The following is a 16,524-nucleotide window of genomic DNA, read 5'->3' as shown; positions in this document are numbered from 1 at the left end:
GCGTGTCCCTGACCTCCTGTTGTTCCAGGACAACACCCCAGGAGCTGCACAACAGGCCTGGCTCTCCAGAACTGGGAAAGGGAGTGAAGGGAATTTCAGGATGCTCCAGGAATCTCAAGAAGGGTTTTCTCATCCAACTTTCCATGTCGAAATTCCCAACCTGCTTGGAAATATCCTTTGGAGCCTCGGGCGCCAGGTGAGAGAGTGGGGACTGGGGTTTTAAACTCTGTGTGGGCAAAGGATGCCTCATCCCTTTTCCTGGGATCCACTGGCTCTAATTTCCCGCTGGAAACTTCTCATTGTGTGAGCAGCACCCATTTAACAGGGGCTGCATAAAGTCCTTTCAAGATTCCTGCCAACCCAAACCATTCCAGGGCTCTTTGAACACTTGTACTTGTTCAGCTTGGGGCTGTCCCTCTTCCCCGGGGAAAGGGTTTTTCCAGGTGTCCCTCAAAAGCTCGGAGCTTCTCTATGCTTCCAGTTCAAGACTCGATGTCCCTGAAAAGCCTCCTCGGGAACCTCCTGCGGAGCAGGAAAGGTGCAGAGAATCGAGAACCCAAAATGCCATTTGTGTCCCTGCCCGTGCCAGGTGCTGTCCTTGTCACCCTGTCACCCTGCCCAGCACTGGGACCTCGTGTTTCCCAGCAGAATCCCACACAGATTCCCCCGGGGACAGGAGCGTGTCCCACAAACCCCACCTCGGGGCACACCCCCAGGAGGGAGATGGTCCAAATGGGACAAACACAACTGGAAAATGTGCTGCACTGCAAGGCCAGGAGATTCCAACTCCTTCTCCCTAATTACAAGTGATTGCTTCTTGGCAAGAGCTCAACCTGCCAGAGCAGTGAGGTTTTACAAACATTCACCCAGGCATTAGATCATTGTTTGAAGGAGTTATTGGCAGCCCAAATCCGAAGTAAAAACAGAGTTTAAAGCAGACCATATTGACCAGGGTGAAGCTGGCTGCTTTCATGTCTGCTGCTTGTCTCTGGACACCCCGGACCCCATTTGTTTCCTGTCACTCCCATCACCAGGGCATTCCTGGGGCTGGATGTCACCATTTCGGGGGGTTCTGTGCTTGTTGGGAACACAGGTCTATAGAATCAAGAATCCCAGGATGGTTTGGGTTGGGAGGGACCTTAAATCCCATCCAGTGTCACCCCTGCCATGGCAGGGACACCTTCCCTGATCCCAGGGTGCTCCAGCCTGGCCTTGGGCACTGCCAGGGATCCAGGGGCAGCCACAGCTGCTCTGGGCACCCTGTGCCAGGGCTTTTCCATCCTCCCAGGGAGGAATTCCTCCCCAGCATCCCATCCATCCCTGCCCTCTGGCAATGGGAAGCCATTCCCTGTGTCCTGTCCCTGCATGTCCCTCTCCAATACTGATTTCTTTATATCTGAGAAGCATCTTCCCGCCGTCACACATTAGGAACGAGGCCTGTTCCCTTCGTATTTCAGCAGAATCTCTCTGCTTTGCTCTCGTTGAATCCATCCTTGTCTCTGCAGGGCCAATCTGACACCCTGGGGTGAGCTCTGGAGAGCTCTGCCACCCTCTCCCCAAACCTTCGGGAAAGCAGGTGGGAGCTCAAGCCCACGGCAAAGGACAAATGGGAATTCCCAGGGAATCCTGCTGCAGTCCCTGCCTGCTGCAGAGGTGGGTCTGCCCTGCACTCAGGTGCGGCTGGGAGCCCCTGACACCTTGGATATGGATAAAAACACCCCAGGCTCTGGCAGCCGACCAGGCAGGAGCTCCCCATGGAACAGCTCCCACCCCAGAGGACACCCTGGCCCTTGCACGTGCTCCTAAATTGGATCTCCTGAGAGCAGCAGTGGCTTTTAAAAGGGAGGTGAGCTGGTTAGTGCCCAGCGTCGTCCCTTGAACGGGAACCAGCAGTTTCACTGCACTAGGACGGGCTGTGAAAGGGAAGGAGGGAAGGGTCAGTGATGGGAAGCAGCAGAGCCCCTTTGCCTGGCACCGGGGGGACACTCAGGAGCTCTGGAATTGTGAAATTCCCCAGTGCTGAGGTAGAGCAAGCCCCAGACTAAAGCCAGGAGCCTTGGGAAGGTGCAGGAAGATCCAGACAAGGTTTGCAGGGGCAGCTCCCCAGCAGGCCCCTTCTCCTGAGGCCAAAAGCCCGGGCTGGAAAGGGTCTCAGTGAGGATTGCCAAGCTCTCCACCCATGAAAGTCAGGGTGTGCAGGCTCCTTTCTTCTCAAACCATGGCTTGGGTTACACACCCCTGAGCTGCTGGCACAGGAAACCCGGGGAAGTCACACTGGAGGAGTAAAAAAGCTCCTGTGCTGTCAGAGATTCCCTTCCCAGTGACACTGCTCCGGGCTTTCCTTGGATTTGGGGTGTGTTTGTGTCTGTTCCCATGTTCCCAGAGAGCTCCTGTCTTGTCCCGGAGATACAAATTAATAAGGAAATCAATTAATCAAACGTGGTGTCTTTTGGTTAGAGAGGCAGCTCCAGAATCTGAACATAAACGATGGAGAAACATCTGTGAGATAGATCTGCTAGGCACCAATGAAACCCGTCCTGCCAAGGCCATTTCTGAATCAGAACCCAAAATCTAAAGGACAAAACAAACACAAAAGACACAGGAACCGTCCTGGGAAAGCTCTCGGGAGTCTGCCATCATGTTTTAGAAAGAATGTGGAATTTCTGCTGCTTTAAACTGATTTTACAGTGCAAACATGGTGGTGCAGCAGCAGCTTTAAGAAAATCTGAACCAACAAAAAGCTTAAAGACCTTTTTGAATATTAACCAGTCCCATTCCCTGGGAGGGTTCAGTGATTATTGTCACCCTAAAATATGGGAATTTTGCAGGAGAGCTGCTGTCCTTCCTAAGGTCAGACGTGATGAGACGGAGCCAGGAAGAAAAAAATAATTGGTCCCGGTTTTAAGTGTTAAGCAATTCTGCCTCCCTGAAATGAGCAGTATAATTTATTGGGGTTTTTTTTCTTGCACACACAGCAAAATCCACAAACTGCCGAGACAACCAGGAGGAGGAATTTGTCCCCTCATGTAAATCCACTTTTGCCTCGTAAAGCTGCATTCCCGAGCCAGCAGCTGCTCCGAAGGGCCGACCCCAGACCCCCCATTCCGCCGCAGACACCCCCGGGGCTGTCGGGGTTACAGGATCACCCCAGGACAGCTCCAGGTGTGCCAGCCGGCCTGTTTGGGATGGTGGAACGGACACTCCAGAGCCGGTTTGTCAGCGTGAGGCCGAAGGCAGCCGCCGCTTTCCCAGGGATTTTCCCTTTGCTGTGTGTTTGCGAGGTTACGCAGCTGCGAGGCAGACGCAGGAGGAGCTGGAAGCCTGCGGAGATCATTGCCTCCGTCCCACACGTCCCATGGAAGGAAGCTCTCCTGTGGACTGACATCCCATTAATTCCTGCTGGTGGGAGCTGGAAATCCTTTGGAGCCTCCAACTGCCGGCTGCTCATCCCGCAGATAACTCCGGTCCCCATCCCTGACCTTGCTGACTCGTTATTTATTTTCCCGTTTTATAAGAACCAGGTTTCTTCCCTGCTCTCATTGCCGGTGGGAACGAACACTGGGCGGGTGTGAGGCCGCTCCGTCTGGGATACCCGAGATGGAAAAGCGGGATCTTGTCCAACTTGTCTGTCTTCCTGGGAAAAAAACCTCGGCTCCACAGGCTCCCAATCGTGCCATCAGCTGGAGCGAGGTGGAACTTCACAGGATGGGACGATCCTTTTTTCCAAAACGACCCGTGAGGACGGAAAGCCCTTCCAGAGCCCAGGAGAGCTCAGGGGAGAAAATCGAGAGGGCTCACAAAGCCTGGCAAAGCTTGGGAAAGGTCTCGGCGCTCTCTGGAAGGTGGCGGATCTCTGCCTAGGTTATCAAATCCCAGAGACGGGATATTGGGGAGGAATTCCTCCCTGGGAGGGTGGGGAGGCCACGGCACAGAGAAGCTGTGGCTGCCCCTGGATCTCTGGCAGTGTCCAAGGCCAGGCTGGACGGGGCTTGGGGCAGCCTGGGACAGTGGGAGGTGTCCCTGCCATGGCAGGGGTAGCCCAGGACGATCTTTATTTAGGGTCAAACCCCTCCATGTCTGTCCCCATTTCCCGCCATCGCCCCGGCCCTCAGGGGCAGCGCCCCGGGGTCTCCCGGCCCCGCGCGCAGGGGCCCGGCCCGAGACCAGGCGGGGGCGCCACCGCCCGCGGGCCCCGCTGCGCATGCGCACAGCGCCCCCCGCCGGAGCGCGGGAAGGCAGCGACGGGCGGGACCACCGGGAGGCACGGGGGGGGGGGGGGGGTCATTAACGGCCGCGGGGCCCCGGTGTGAGGCCCGGGACCTCCCGGGGCTCCGGTGTGAGGCCTGGGACCTCCCGGGGCTCCGGTCCGCGGCCGCCTCAGCCCGGGGAACGCCACGCAGGGAACAGGCGCCCCCCCGTTAATCACGGTACTCCCCCCCTCCAGCCCACGTTCGACATGGCCGCCCACCCCTCAAGGCCCCGCTTCCCTGACAGCCCCGCCCGGGTGGGCGCTGAGGGCCGGGCTGGGGCGGAGGGCAGAAGGGACCGACCCCGAGGGCGAAAAAAGGGCCAAACGCAGGGAAACAAAGGGTTTGTCTGCAACAGCAAAGGGACCGTCCTGGGACAGCAAAGGGACTGGCCCTGACCGACCCCAGGGGCAGCCCAGCCGTCACGAACATCCCAGAATTAGAGCAGGGACGGAGCCTCAAGCCCGTTTATTGCCCATTCCTGGCAGCACTGGTGGCTCAGCGCTGCTGGGGTGGGACAAGGGACAGAGCAGGTCTGGGATGGGGCCAGCGGCCCTGCCTGGCTGTCACAGCCCCACCCAGGGTGTCCCCGAGGCCGGCGGGCTCCAGGCGCTGAATTCCCCGGAATCCGTCACGTCCTTGGCGGCCACCTGGACGTGCTGGAGGCTCCCGGGCTCCAGGTCCGTCAGGATGTGGGATGTCACCTTGTACGGCCCCACCTGGGGACAGCGGGGTCAGGGACACACCGGGCACAGCCACAGCCGTGCCTCGGTTTACCCAGGGGGTGACAGTACCGTGGTGGGGACGGAGGAGTCGTTGTCCCGGGAATAGCGGATGCGGTACTGCAGCGGGAAATACTCCGGGAATGGCCACGATGATGGAGGGCTCCACTCCAGCAGCAGCTTCTGGGGCTCCCCAGGGATGGGGGAGACCCGCAGGGCCTCCGGGGGGTCCGGCTTTACTGGGGAGACAAGGAGTGAGGGAATTGCAGGATGGTTTGGGTGGGAGGGGACCTTGAGGATCATCTCATCCCACCGGGGACACCTTCCACTGTCCCAGGTTGTTCCAAGTCCCATCCAGCCTGGCCTTGGACATTCCAGGGATCCAGGGGCAGCCACAGCTTCCCTGGGAATTCTATTCCACGGCCTCCCCACCCTCACAGTCAAGAATTCTTTCCAATATCCCATCTAAATCCTCCTTTAGATGAAAACCAACCCCCTTGTCCCACCACTGCGTGGAAAAAGTCACTTTCCTTCCCTTTCAGGCGAAGGGGGATGTCGTGGCTGCGGGATCCGGCGTGGGATTGCTGGGGACAGTGCCCTCATGTCCCCCTGTGAGCTGTGCCAGCCTGAGCCCCAGCAAATCATTGCACTGATGATCCCACATCCCAAGCAGGTGAGAGGCCCAAAGGGACACCCCAGGGTGACACACGAGGGTCCTGCAGGTGACCCCGCTGTCCCCAGCGCAGAGCACTCACTGATGTTCTCCAGGAGGAAGGGCAGGGAAGCCGAGGCAGCTCCCAGGGCGTTCTGGGCTGTCACGTTGAGCTCGTAGGGAGTGAGGGAAAACACCTGCAGGTCCCCGAAGGAGCAGCTCCGCGGGCCCGTCAGCGGGCACTCACCTGTGTCTGCGCCGTGCCTGGGGACACAGGGACAGCTGCCAAGGGCCGGGGGACGCGGGGAGAGGCTTTGGGGACCCCCACTGACCTGTAGGTGACCACGAAGTCGGTGTCCAGCAGAGGGTCGGGGCTCAGCCCCCAGGAGCAGTTCACAGCCTGGGGGTAGCTGCTGGCCCAACACTCGATGGCTGGTGGCGGGGGCGGGTCTGGGACAGGGGACAGGGGTCACCCCTCTGCCAACACCCCCAGGGACCCCCGCGGGGTCACAGCGGGGCTGGGGGACACTCACAGCCCAGCCTCAGGCAGATGGTGGCCCGGGTCTCGCCGGTGGCAGGGTGGTGGCAGCTGTAGTGGCCCTGGTGGGCCAGGCTGGCGTTGGGCAGGGCCAGCCCCGGGGCTGGGGACGTGCCCAGGACAGTGTCCCCCCGGCGCCACTCGGCCGCACCCCCCGGGCATGGCAGCAGCACCTCGGTGCCCAGGGGGCCGTGCTGAGGGGTGCAGGGACCTGGGGACACATGGGGACATGGCAGGGACAGGGACACTGCATCAGGAAGGGTCTGGATCTCCCTGGGCCCCCCAGTGCCATTCCCAGTGTCCCCAGACGCCTGCCGCTGGCCCTGGTCCCCCCATGTCCCCAGACCCCCAGGGTCCCTGTTCCTCCATCATCGATCCCTCCGTGCCCATCGTCTGCACCCCCATGTCCCCAGCCCCTCCAGTGTCCCCACACTTGTGTGCCTGTCATTGTTCCCCGTCCCCTCACTGTCCCAAATCCCCTCCATCTCCAACCCCAGCGCTCCCAGTCTGCCCAGTCCTGCTGTATCCAGGGTCCCCAGAGCCCCCAGCCTCCATCCCAGTGCCCCCAGTCCGCCATACCTCTGTCCCCATTGTCCCCAGTGCTCCCTGCTGTGCTGTTATAGGGGACACTGCAGGCAGGTGCCACCAAAGCCACGACCCAAAGCCACCTCATGCCAGGAGACTCAGTGGGGCTGTCCAGGCACCTGTGGGGACAGGCAGGATGGTCAAACCCCAGCCCTGGGGACACCACAGACACCACAGGTCCCCAGGGACATCACCCCTGAGCCACCCCACACTGCTGTGCCTCGGTGTCCCCCCCGGCCCTGCCCCACAGCCTGCAGAGGGATGGATTCCAAAGGGGTCAGTCCCTGCAGCCAGGAAAGAGAGGGGGTGAAACCTCCTGCTGTTCCCACGGGTTCCCAGGGGGGCCTGCAGCCACCCCTGCAGCCCCACACCTGCACTCAGGGGTTTGTATCCCTCAGGGGGGTCCCCACCTCCATCCAGGGCAGGTCTGTCCCTCACAGAGACCCCCAAAGCCCAGCCTGGGGGCCCAGCTGAGCTCCTGCTGTCCCCAAGCCCAGCACCACAGGGACAGGTCCTGTCCTTGTCACCTCCCACCACAGCCATGGGCTGGCCCGGCCCCGGCGGGGACACGCTCCACTTTCCCTGCATTTGGGGGTGCCCCAAACCGGGCGCTGTGGGGTCACCCCAGACCCCCAACCCCCCCCGCAGGGCCCGTGGGGATCCCAGTGTCCCCAAAAGCTCACCGCAGCTGGGCCCGCGCTGTCCCCGCCGGATCCCGGCACTCCCCAGCCCATTTCCTCGCAGGAAGGGCCGTTCCCGTGGGGATGGAGCCGGTTCCCGGTGCTGCCACCGGGATCCCCACGCCTTGGGAAAAGGATTCCAGCCCTGGCCGGAGAGTTCCCACCTCTCCCCTGCCACCACTCCCTTCCTTCACCGTCACCCCTCCCCTGAGGGGACGGCAGGGCTGCGGGTGGTGGCACCGATCCCCTGGTGTCCCCAGGTCCCCACAGCCCTGTGCCCACCCCGGTGCCCCCAGAGAGGAGTCAGCCCGTTAGTGTGACTATAAATAACTTTATTGCTGCTTTGCTGGGGGTGGGCCGGGTGCCCGGACAAGCAGAGTGACACACAGGGTGCTGTGACAGACCTGTCCCCCCCTCCCTGTGCCACCCGGGGTGGCAGGGGCTCATCTGCCCTGCTCCTGCAGCTGCTGCATCCTCAGGATCTGGCACAGGAGTCTCTGCACGTCCTCGTCCATGTGGCCCTGGGGTGGAGGGGACATTGGTGGGCACACTGGAGTGGGGACATCAGGGAGGCTCCGTGCGTGTCCCTGGGCTGGCACCTGGCTCAGGCCCTCTGTTGCCTCCTGTGGATGGCAGGTGGCCCAGCCCCAAGTCCAGTGTCCCCAGCTGTGCCCAACCCTGCCCCCAGCTGCCCCCAGCCCAGTGTCCCCAGCTGCCCCCAGCCCAGTGTCCCCAGCTGCCCCCGGGCCTGTCCCCAGCTGCCCCCAGGCCTATCCCCAGCTCACCTGCACGGCATAGAGCAGGTGGCTCCGGTAGAGCGTCACCACCTTGCTGTGCCTGGTCTCTGTCTCCTGCAGCACAGGGAGGGGTTTGACCACAGGGCTGGGGGCTCAGGGCAGCCCCGACCCCCCCGTGACCCACCTGCAGCTTCTCCTCCAGCGCCTGGATCCGGGCCTGGAGCGCGGCCGTGTTGGGCGGGGACTGCGGGGACCCCCCCGACTCGGGGAGGGCGTTCAGGGCTTCCTTCAGCCTGAAAACCTCCTTGGAGAGCTCCGTGATCTGCACAGGGCACAGCGGTGACAGGTCACCAGAGCAGCTGTGGCTGCCCTGGATCCCTGGCAGTGCCCAAGGCCAGACTTGGAGCAGCCTGGGAGAGTGGGAGGTGTCCCTGCCCATGGCTGGGGTGGGATGGGATCAGCTTTAAGGTCCCTTCCAACCCAAATTCAGCGACTCCACGTGTGCAGCTCCAAGGCCTCCGAGCATCCCCTGATCCTTCCCTGTCCCTTACCTTCCTGTCCCTGTCCCTGACCAGCCGTGCCGCGTCCTCGGCGTGGCCGTGCAGCTCCCGCAGCCGCCGCGCCTCGTCCTGGGCCTGCTCCAGCTGCTTCTGCGCGGCGCCCAGCCTGTCCTCGGCCGCCTGCCGCTCGCTCTTCATGAACAGCGCCTGCCGCTGCACGCGGAACACCTCCTCGCACGTCTTCTCGTGCCGCCGCTCCAGCTCCTGCAGCCGCTGTGCCAGCGCCGCCGCCTCGGCCCGCAGCCCGGCCTCGGCCGCCTCGTGCTGCTCCCGCGGCACGGCCGCCGCCAGCTCCGCCTGCAGCCGGGCGGCCTCGCGGGCCTTGGCGTCGGCCGCGGCCTCCAGCTCCGCCAGCCGCTCCCTCAGCGCCCGGGCCTGCTCCTGCAGCGCGGCCGTGCCGCGGGCGTGCTCCTCCCGGGGCACCCAGCCCTCGGCCCGCGCTCGCCGCAGCCACGCCGGGGCCTCCTGCTCGTGCTCCCGCAGCCGCTCCCGCAGCACGCCCAGCTCGGCCTCGCTGCGCGCCAGCGTGGCGCGGAGCTCCGCCAGCTGCGCCTCGGCCTCGGCCTGCTGCCGCCGCGCCGGCTCCGCCGCTCCCGGCGCGTCCCGCGGCCTCGCCGCCAGCTCCCGCCGCAGCGCCTCCGCCTCGGCCTCGGCGCGCCCGCAGCGCTCCAGCAGCGCTTCCTTCTCCCGCGACGCCTCCTCCGTGGTCTCCGCAGCCTCCAGCCGGGCCTGCAGCTCCTTCAGCCGCCGCTCCCGCTCCTCCAGCTCGGTCTGTGCCCGCTTCAGCGCCGCCCGTGCCTCTGCCAGCTCGCCCGAGGAGGAGGAGGAGGATGTCTGCACCCCCAGCTCGCCCAGCGCCGCCTTGCACTCGCCCCAGGCCCAGGCCGGCTCCTCGGTGGGACGCGGCCCCGCGGGCCCCTCCAGGCCGGGCTCCGAGGCGCCGCGCTGCCCGTCCCCCCCGGGCCGAGCCGTGCCCTGCGCCCGCAGCCGCTCCAGCTCCTCCTGCAGGGCCTGGTACAGAGCGGCGGGCACCACGTCCCCCGGGCCAGGGGCGCTGCTCTCGTCCCGCTCGTAGTTCTCCAGCACCTGCCCAGAGACCGTGAGGCCACCGTGGGCCAGGGGACAAGGAACAGAGGGACAGACGGATGGGCACAAGGGGACATGCCTGGATTTTCTCCCTCAGCTCCTTGTTCTGCACGGTCAGGGACTGCACCTGTCCCTGGAGTGTGGCCAGCAGGTCCTCGGCCGACGGGCTCAGCGTCTTCTTAGAGAGCAGCATCTCTGCTCCTGCAGGGCACAGGGACCTGGGGCTGTGCCCACCTGTGCCCCACTGCCCAGTGCCACTTCCCCGAGGTGTCATTGGGAGGCTGGCAGGACCTACCTGGGAACTCAAGCGGGTCTCCCTCCTCGTCCTGCAGCGTCTCGATGTCGTAGCTCGTGTTCTCCTTCTCATTCTGGGGGTGCAGGGTGGAGGTGACCCCGCTGTGCCTGGCCCTGGGCGCTGCCAGCTGTGTCCTGCCCACACCCACCTCCATGGAGGACAGGCGGCTCCGCAGAGCCTCCACCTCCTTGCCCAGCTTCTCCTTCTCCCCGTCCCGTGCCGCCAGCCGCTCCTCCAGCTCCCGGATCTGCGGGGCAGGACATGGGAATAGGGTCCCCTGGGCTCCTGGCAGAGTCCTGGTGGCATTGCCAGCACCCTCGGAGAGTTGAGGTCACCCCCGAGCTCTTCCCTGGCCTCACCTGCTTCTCCATGGAGCGCAGGGAGGACTCCTCCTGCTCCGCCCGCTGGCAGGACCCAGGGAGAAAACAGGGAGGGATGAGTGCTGTCCCCATCTCCCCTGTCCCCTCTGCTCCCCGGGGACACGGTGGCATCTCCGCAGGACCCTGCAGCCGGTACCTCCCGTCTCTGCTTCTCCTGCTGCTCCAAGCCCCGGATCTTCTGCAGGAACTGCGCCCTCTCCTGCCGCAGCCGCACGATCTCCTCGTAGGCGTCCCGGTCCTCCTGCAGGGATCCACGGAAAGCATGGAAACCCCTGGCACAGGTAACGCCCAAAATCCCACTGTGTGCCCGAGGGGGCTTCTTGGCACAGACCCCCCAATGAGGGGACCCCTCATCGAGGAGTGTTCTGGGCTGCTCTGCACCTGCCGGGCCAGGTGCGGACCTGGGACCCGTTTCTCACCTGGCTGGGGGTGCCCAGGGGAGGCAGAGGAGCCTTCCTCTTCCTCGGGGTGCTGCTCTTCTCCCTGACTGATGACTGGCTGGGCGAAGACGCCTGTGGACACCCCAGGACAGAGGGGACGTCACACCCACAGTGCCCTCCCTCCTTCCTGAGCCAGGGGACCCTCCAGGGATGGGCACCAGCCCCTCACCTGCGACGTCTGCTCAGTCGACTCCTCTTCTGTGGGGCAGAGCGGGAGGGAAGAGAAATTGGGGACATTTAGGGGCTCAGAGCTCAGGTGGGTGCAGGGGCACCTCGGCTGGGGGCAGCAGAAGCAAAGGCACCCAGGAAAAGGGGACACATCCCCCCAGCCTCTGCCAGCCGTGTCCTGCCGTCAGTGACGGTGACAGGGAGCCCGGGGTGGCCCGGCGGCCTCACCGCTGGCCCAGGAGCGGCGCTGGGCCGCCTCCTGCAGGAGGTGCTGGATGAGAGCGTTGCCCGTGGCCAGCCCGTAGTGAGCGGCGTCGTGGCCGGTGGCGTCCACCACGGCCACGCGGGCGCCGGCGCTGACCAGCACCTCCACGGTGTCCACGCTGCCGCTCTCGCAGGCCAGCATCAGGGCTGTCCTGGGCACGGGGAGAGCGCGGGTCAGGGGACAATGCCTCGAGGTCACTCCCGGCCCCCCCGGCGCTGCCGGCCCCACCTGCCCTGCAGGTCCCGGCAGTTGACGGCGGCGCCGCGGTGCAGGAGGTACCGGCACAGCTCCGAGTGGCTCATCTTGGCAGCAAGGATCAGCGGCGTGGAGCCGTCCTGGCCACGGCAGGGGGGGAGGATGAGCAGAGGAGGCTTGGATCCCCCCACGGGGCAGCCTGCTCCCGATATCACCCCAATTTCCACGTCCCACCCCGATTTCCACGTCCCACCCCGATTTCCGCGTCCCACCCCAAGCTGTGCTGCGTTTCGGGACAGCCCCAGCCTGGCACAGCAGGAGCAGGAGCAGCGGGCCCTCACCTTGTCCTTGCTGTTCAAGGGAGCCTTGAAGTCACAGAGGATCTCGGAGCAGGAGATGCAGCCGCTGGCAGCTGCGGGCAAGGACAGAGGCTGAGCGCTGCCCCCTCGGGGACACGAACGAGGCTGGCACTGTCCCTACTCACCCGCCAGGTGCAGCGCGGTCCGGCCGCTGCCATCGGCCACGTCCACGGGGCAGGAGGCCTGCGGGGAGAGCCTGGGTCAGTCACAGGAGGAGGGGGACAGAGGGACACACTGCCCGAGTGGCATGGTGAAGGGCAGGGGACTGACAGACTCCGTGGTGTGGTGAAGGAGGGGGACAGACAGACAAACCCCCTCTGGCTCCAGGCAGTGAAGGACAAGGGACAGGCCCCCTGTGGCTCCCTGGGGCCGGGCAGCAGCACACGGAGCTGCGAGCACCATGCCAAGGAAGGGGGTTCAAGGACGGGGAGGACACGGAGCTGGCACAGCACCTCCCTCCCTCCCTGTGTCCCTCCTCCCTCCCCCTGTACCTGCAGCAGTTTGCTGACACACTGAGGGTGGCCGTGCTTGGAGGCCAAGTGCAGGGCAGTGTAACCTGGGAAGGGACAAAGGGGTCAGAGCACGGTCAGCGGGGCTGTGCCAGAGGGGACAGCTTGGGGGACAGACAGAGAGACGGGCACACCGCAGGATCAGCTGGAATGGGGCTGAACAGCAAGGGGACAACCCCAGGAGCTCATCAGGCACTGCTTGAGCTCCTTTAGGAGACTGGGACCATTTACACCCCCCCCAGGTGTGGCCACCACCTCTGTCCCCTCAGCCTCAACACCTGGGGACACCCAGTGGCCCTGTGTGGCCCGTGAGGCAGGGGCACGTGGTGGCCATGCCCTCACCCGAGCTGTCCTTGGTCATGGCATCCACGCCGTGGGCCAGCATTGCTTCCAGGCAGTCCACGTTGCCCCGTGTGGCGGCCAGGTGGAACCTGCAGCGAGAGCAGGGGCTGTGGGGCTGTGTCCCCTGTCCCCAGGCGTGTCCCCGGGGCGGGGCCCGGCACTCACGCGGATTTGCCCTCCGAGTCCAACTTGGTGGGCACCAGCCCCTTGCGGAGCAGCAGCGATGTGACCCGCCCGGCATCGTTGTAGTCCACGGCCTGCAGCAGTTTCTCATCGTTCTTGGTCCAGTCCTGGCTCTGCAACGGAGCCCAGAGGCTGTGACAGTGTCAGCCGTGACAGTGCTGTCCCCAGGGCGGGCAGGGCTGGCTGTCCTTGTCCGCATCCGGCCCTGTCCCTGCGGGTGGCCGTGTCTGTGCCCCTCTCCTGGGAGCTCAACCCCAGGTATGGAGGGCTCAGCTGGGATTGGGATAAAAATCCACTCCAGCCGCCCCAGTCTGCAGCTCACAGAGCAGGGGATTTACAGACACAGCCCAGTTTAGCTGGGCTGGGATTTGGGAGTGAGCCCAACTGCCCCGGGGTTTGCCCCCGCCACCCCAAAATCCCAGTACAAAACACAGGCAGTACCCATGGGAGCCCCAGCCCTGCCCATTCTCCCCCTGATCCGTTCCCAGCCCTGCTCTGCTCCCGGAGGAGGAAGGGATCAAAGCAGGGCGAGCACAGCTGGCAGCGAGAGCAGATCCCCGGGGATGCTCCAGCCTCCCGGGATAACGGGGCACAGATCTGTCCCCCCAAAACAGGACCGCGGCTGGACGGGGCTTTGCTCTCGCGGTGCTCCCGCACATCCCTGTCCCGAGGGAACGACCCGCAGCGGGACAGGACCAGGACAAGGATTGCAAGTCCCGGGTTCACCCCGCAGCCGGTGACGACAAAGCGGCGCTGGCTGCGGTGGCGGCGGCAGGAAATGGATGTCACCTTTCGGGAGCCGCTGGCACCTGTCCCAAACCCGCCTGTGCCCGCCGGGTGCCCCCCGAGCCCCTCCAGCTCGCTGGGACCAGGGGCAGGGAACAAACCAGTCTCCCAGGGCAAACTGGGCAAACTGGGAGGGTGGTGCCCGCTCCCCCCACGCCAAGGACAAAGCGGGATGGGGAGGACGCGGGGGAGCCCCGGGGCGGGGATGGGGATGGGAATGGGGGGTGCAGGTGGGGCGGGGGGGACGCGGCTCAGCCCGCAGGACGCGACCGCAGGCGACCCGGGAGGGGAGCCGGGAGAGGAGCCGGGACGTACCGCGAAGGAGGCGGCGGCACAAAGGCAGATCTGCTTCATGGTGCTGAGCAGGAGGCGGCGGGAGGACGCCATGCGTCCCTCGCCCCCGGCCCCGGCCAGCACGGGCACCGCCGAGCCCGAAGCGCTCCGGCATCGCCGCCCGGGCGGGGGCCGGGGCTGCGGCAGTGGGAGCCGGACCCGCCTCCTCCACCCCCGGCCCTCCCTCCTTCCCTCCCTCCCTCCCTCCCTCCCTCCCTTCCTCCTCAGCATCCCCCGCTCCGCGCATCCCTGCATCCCTACATCCCTACATCCCGCCACGGAGCGGGGAGCAGCTCCCAGGCACGGACCGGCACCCACACTGCTCCCAGTTAAAGCGGGAGAGCTTGCGGGGGGGAAGCTGTCCCACCTCGTGCTCAAAAGCACCCCCAAACCAGGGCTGAGCGTCCTCCTGCCCCCCGAGGAGGGGGACCTGGCACCCCTCGCCCTGCCCTGGGGCACAGAGTGACCTCCCCGCGCTGCCCTGGGGCCGAGGGAGGGGGAAGATCCCCCCGCCTGCACCTCATGGCCCCCCCAAACACCCCTCAGGGAGGAACCCCAGAACTCAAGGGGTCCCCAGGCGCTGTCCGGGCAGTCCCGGTGGCAGCAGGACATCGGGAGCCGCTCAGGGAGGCGTCCAGGGGAAACTGAGGCACGGAGCACCCCGAGCGGGCTGGTCCCTCAGACTCCAGGTGAGGGGCTTCAACCTGTGTCCCCATGTCCCCAGCGGTGTCCCTCCCAGTGCACTGGGGACAGTGCTGTCCCCCTGTGCCCTCTGTGGCCCCGTGCCAGGCTGCTGCTGAATAATTGAGGAGCATCGACAGGCTGGTTCCACGGGCTGTGGCAGCTGGCAAAGCAGCACTTGTCCCCAGGAAGGGGACAGGGAGGGGACCTGGGACCCGCTTCCCTCTCCTTTGCTCTGCTCCACTCCCAGTGACGGCTCTGGGAGCACTGGGGGAGTGCTGGGGACTCGATCCCACTGGCCGGGGTGGCAGTGCCAACCTCCGTGGGGCCGCTGTCCCCGTCGTGAGTGACCACCCCGTGTCCCAGGGCAGGTCCCCGTGTCCCTGTGACACTGGGGCCATCCTGGGGAAAATGCCCAGGTTCTCATGTCCCAGTGAACATCCCAGGGCAGGTCCCCGTGTCCCCGCGGACATCCTGGGGCAGGTCCCCGTGTCCCCATGTCCCCAAGGGTGGCACTCACATCCGCCTTCTTGAACTTGGCCTTCAGGCTCCTCATGGCGGCTCAGCCTCAGCCCCGCGGCACCTGCTCGGGGGCACGGCCACGCTCAGGGGTCTGTCCCTGCCTGGGGACAGCTCAGCCGCGCTCCCGCCGCTCCCGGCCCGTGCTGGCGCTCCCAGCGCAGCGCCCGGGGCCGGGAACCGGAGCCGGGGATTGAGTTACGGCCGCGGCTGCGGTTACAGCGCCGGGCAGGCGGGGGGGCCGGGCCGGGCCGGGCGTGTTTGGGAAGGGATCTGCGGGCACCTGCCGTGCCCGGGGACAGGGGACACGGCCCGGGGCTGACCGGCGAGGGCTGGGCGCTGGTGGTTGGCACCCCTTGCCCATCCCAAACAGCCCCTGCCCTTGGTGGCACCACCCGACATCCCCTTCCCCGCCCTGGCAGCCGCTGGTTTTGCCAGCTCGTCCTGTTCTTGTCAGCATCTCCTGCTCCTCCCTGGCACCCCTGTCCTTCCCTGGCATCCCCTGCCTTTGTCAGCACGCCCTGTCCTTCCTTCCCCGGTATCCAGCGCTGTGCCCTGGCACTCCTGTCCTTGCCAACCACCCCTGTCCTTGTCAGCACCCCGTGTCCCTCCTTCCTTCCTTCCTTCCTTGGCACCCCTGCTCCTCCCTGGCACCCCTTGCCCTTGGTGCCACCTCTTGTCCATCCCTGGCACCTCTGTCCTTGCCAGCACCCCCTGCCCATCCCTGTTTTCCCCGGGCCGGGGGGTCAGTGCAGGTGGAGCAGTGTCGGGGCAGTGTCCGAGGAGTGTCGGGGCAGACTCAGGGCACTGTCCGGGCAGTGTCGGGGCAGTGTCCGAGGAGTGTCGGGGCAGACTCAGGGCACTGTCCGGGCAGTGTCGGGGCAGTGTCCGAGGAGTGTCCGGGCAGTGTCGGGGCAGTGTCCGAGGAGTGTCCGGGCAGACTCAGGGCACTGTCCGGGCAGTGTCGGGGCAGTGTCCGAGGAGTGTCCGGGCAGGCTCAGGGCACTGTCCGGGCAGCGTCGGGGCAGTGTCCGAGGAGTGTCCGGGCAGACTCAGGGCACTGTCCGGGCAGTGTCGGGGCAGGCTCAGGGCACTGTCCGGGCAGCGTCGGGGCAGTGTCAGGCTCGCTGAGGGCAGTGTCCGGGCACTATCCGGACAGTGTTTGGGCACTTTCGGCACACGCTGAGGGCAGCCCCGCCTTGCCCGGCTCCAAGATGGCGGCGGCGGCCTCGGGGCGTGTCCCGCCTTGCCCGGCCCCGCCC

At 65.4% G+C, this 16,524-nt stretch overlaps 2 protein-coding genes across 3 annotated transcripts; both read right to left on the bottom strand.

The window, feature by feature from the left end:
* Positions 1–4,691: 4,691 nt before the first annotated feature.
* On the bottom strand, positions 4,692–7,537 carry EBI3 (Epstein-Barr virus induced 3). Its single transcript, XM_066205766.1, has 7 exons — positions 7,428–7,537; positions 6,739–6,863; positions 6,155–6,370; positions 5,954–6,071; positions 5,725–5,885; positions 5,042–5,208; positions 4,692–4,966 (listed from the first exon to the last, which is right to left on the bottom strand). Exons 2-7 carry the CDS (start codon positions 6,830–6,832, stop codon positions 4,814–4,816), a joined length of 909 nt encoding a protein of 302 aa, XP_066061863.1. The 5' UTR covers positions 6,833–6,863; positions 7,428–7,537; the 3' UTR covers positions 4,692–4,813.
* Positions 7,538–7,746: 209 nt separating this feature from the next.
* On the bottom strand, positions 7,747–15,329 carry ANKRD24 (ankyrin repeat domain 24). 2 transcript variants are annotated; one of them, XM_066205697.1, is made up of 19 exons: positions 15,264–15,329; positions 12,926–13,056; positions 12,761–12,849; positions 12,401–12,465; positions 12,035–12,092; positions 11,892–11,962; positions 11,584–11,690; positions 11,319–11,506; positions 11,092–11,120; positions 10,902–10,994; positions 10,619–10,723; positions 10,462–10,506; positions 10,251–10,349; positions 10,103–10,175; positions 9,887–10,008; positions 8,713–9,807; positions 8,346–8,483; positions 8,210–8,275; positions 7,747–7,945 (listed from the first exon to the last, which is right to left on the bottom strand). In XM_066205697.1, the coding sequence occupies exons 1-19, from the start codon at positions 15,297–15,299 to the stop codon at positions 7,868–7,870; spliced, it is 2,688 nt and encodes an 895-aa protein (XP_066061794.1). In that variant the 5' UTR covers positions 15,300–15,329; the 3' UTR covers positions 7,747–7,867. The 2 variants fall into 2 exon arrangements, with proteins under 2 accessions (XP_066061794.1, XP_066061793.1); XM_066205696.1 differs by lacking the exon at positions 15,264–15,329 and adding an exon at positions 14,045–14,126.
* Positions 15,330–16,524: the final 1,195 nt, after the last annotated feature.

This window comes from Chamaea fasciata, unplaced genomic scaffold (assembly GCF_029207755.1).
Source record: "Chamaea fasciata isolate MVZ Bird 193981 ecotype frontalis unplaced genomic scaffold, bChaFas1.0.hap1 SCAF_28, whole genome shotgun sequence".
Lineage (NCBI taxonomy): Eukaryota > Metazoa > Chordata > Aves > Passeriformes > Sylviidae > Chamaea > Chamaea fasciata.
Note: the sequence above shows the minus strand (reverse complement) of the source record. Positions and strands in the feature narration are given on the sequence as shown.

Bases quoted from the DNA above. Each gene is read 5' to 3' on its own strand.
- EBI3 (XM_066205766.1), bottom strand. From the start codon at position 6,832: ATGAGGTGGCTTTGGGTCGTGGCTTTGGTGGCACCTGCCTGCAGTGTC. The intron at 6,371-6,738 runs GTATGGCGGACT...ATGTGTCCCCAG, and splicing joins TGGGGACAATGGGGACAGAG to GTCCCTGCACCCCTCAGCAC. The intron at 4,967-5,041 runs GTACTGTCACCC...CGCTGTCCCCAG, and splicing joins ACTCCTCCGTCCCCACCACG to GTGGGGCCGTACAAGGTGAC.
- ANKRD24 (XM_066205696.1), bottom strand. From the start codon at position 14,116: ATGGCGTCCTCCCGCCGCCTCCTGCTCAGCACCATGAAGCAGATCTGC. The intron at 12,466-12,760 runs GTGAGGGCATGG...GTCCCTTCCCAG, and splicing joins CATGACCAAGGACAGCTCGG to GTTACACTGCCCTGCACTTG. The intron at 10,350-10,461 runs GTGAGGCCAGGG...CCTGCCCCGCAG, and splicing joins TGCGCTCCATGGAGAAGCAG to ATCCGGGAGCTGGAGGAGCG.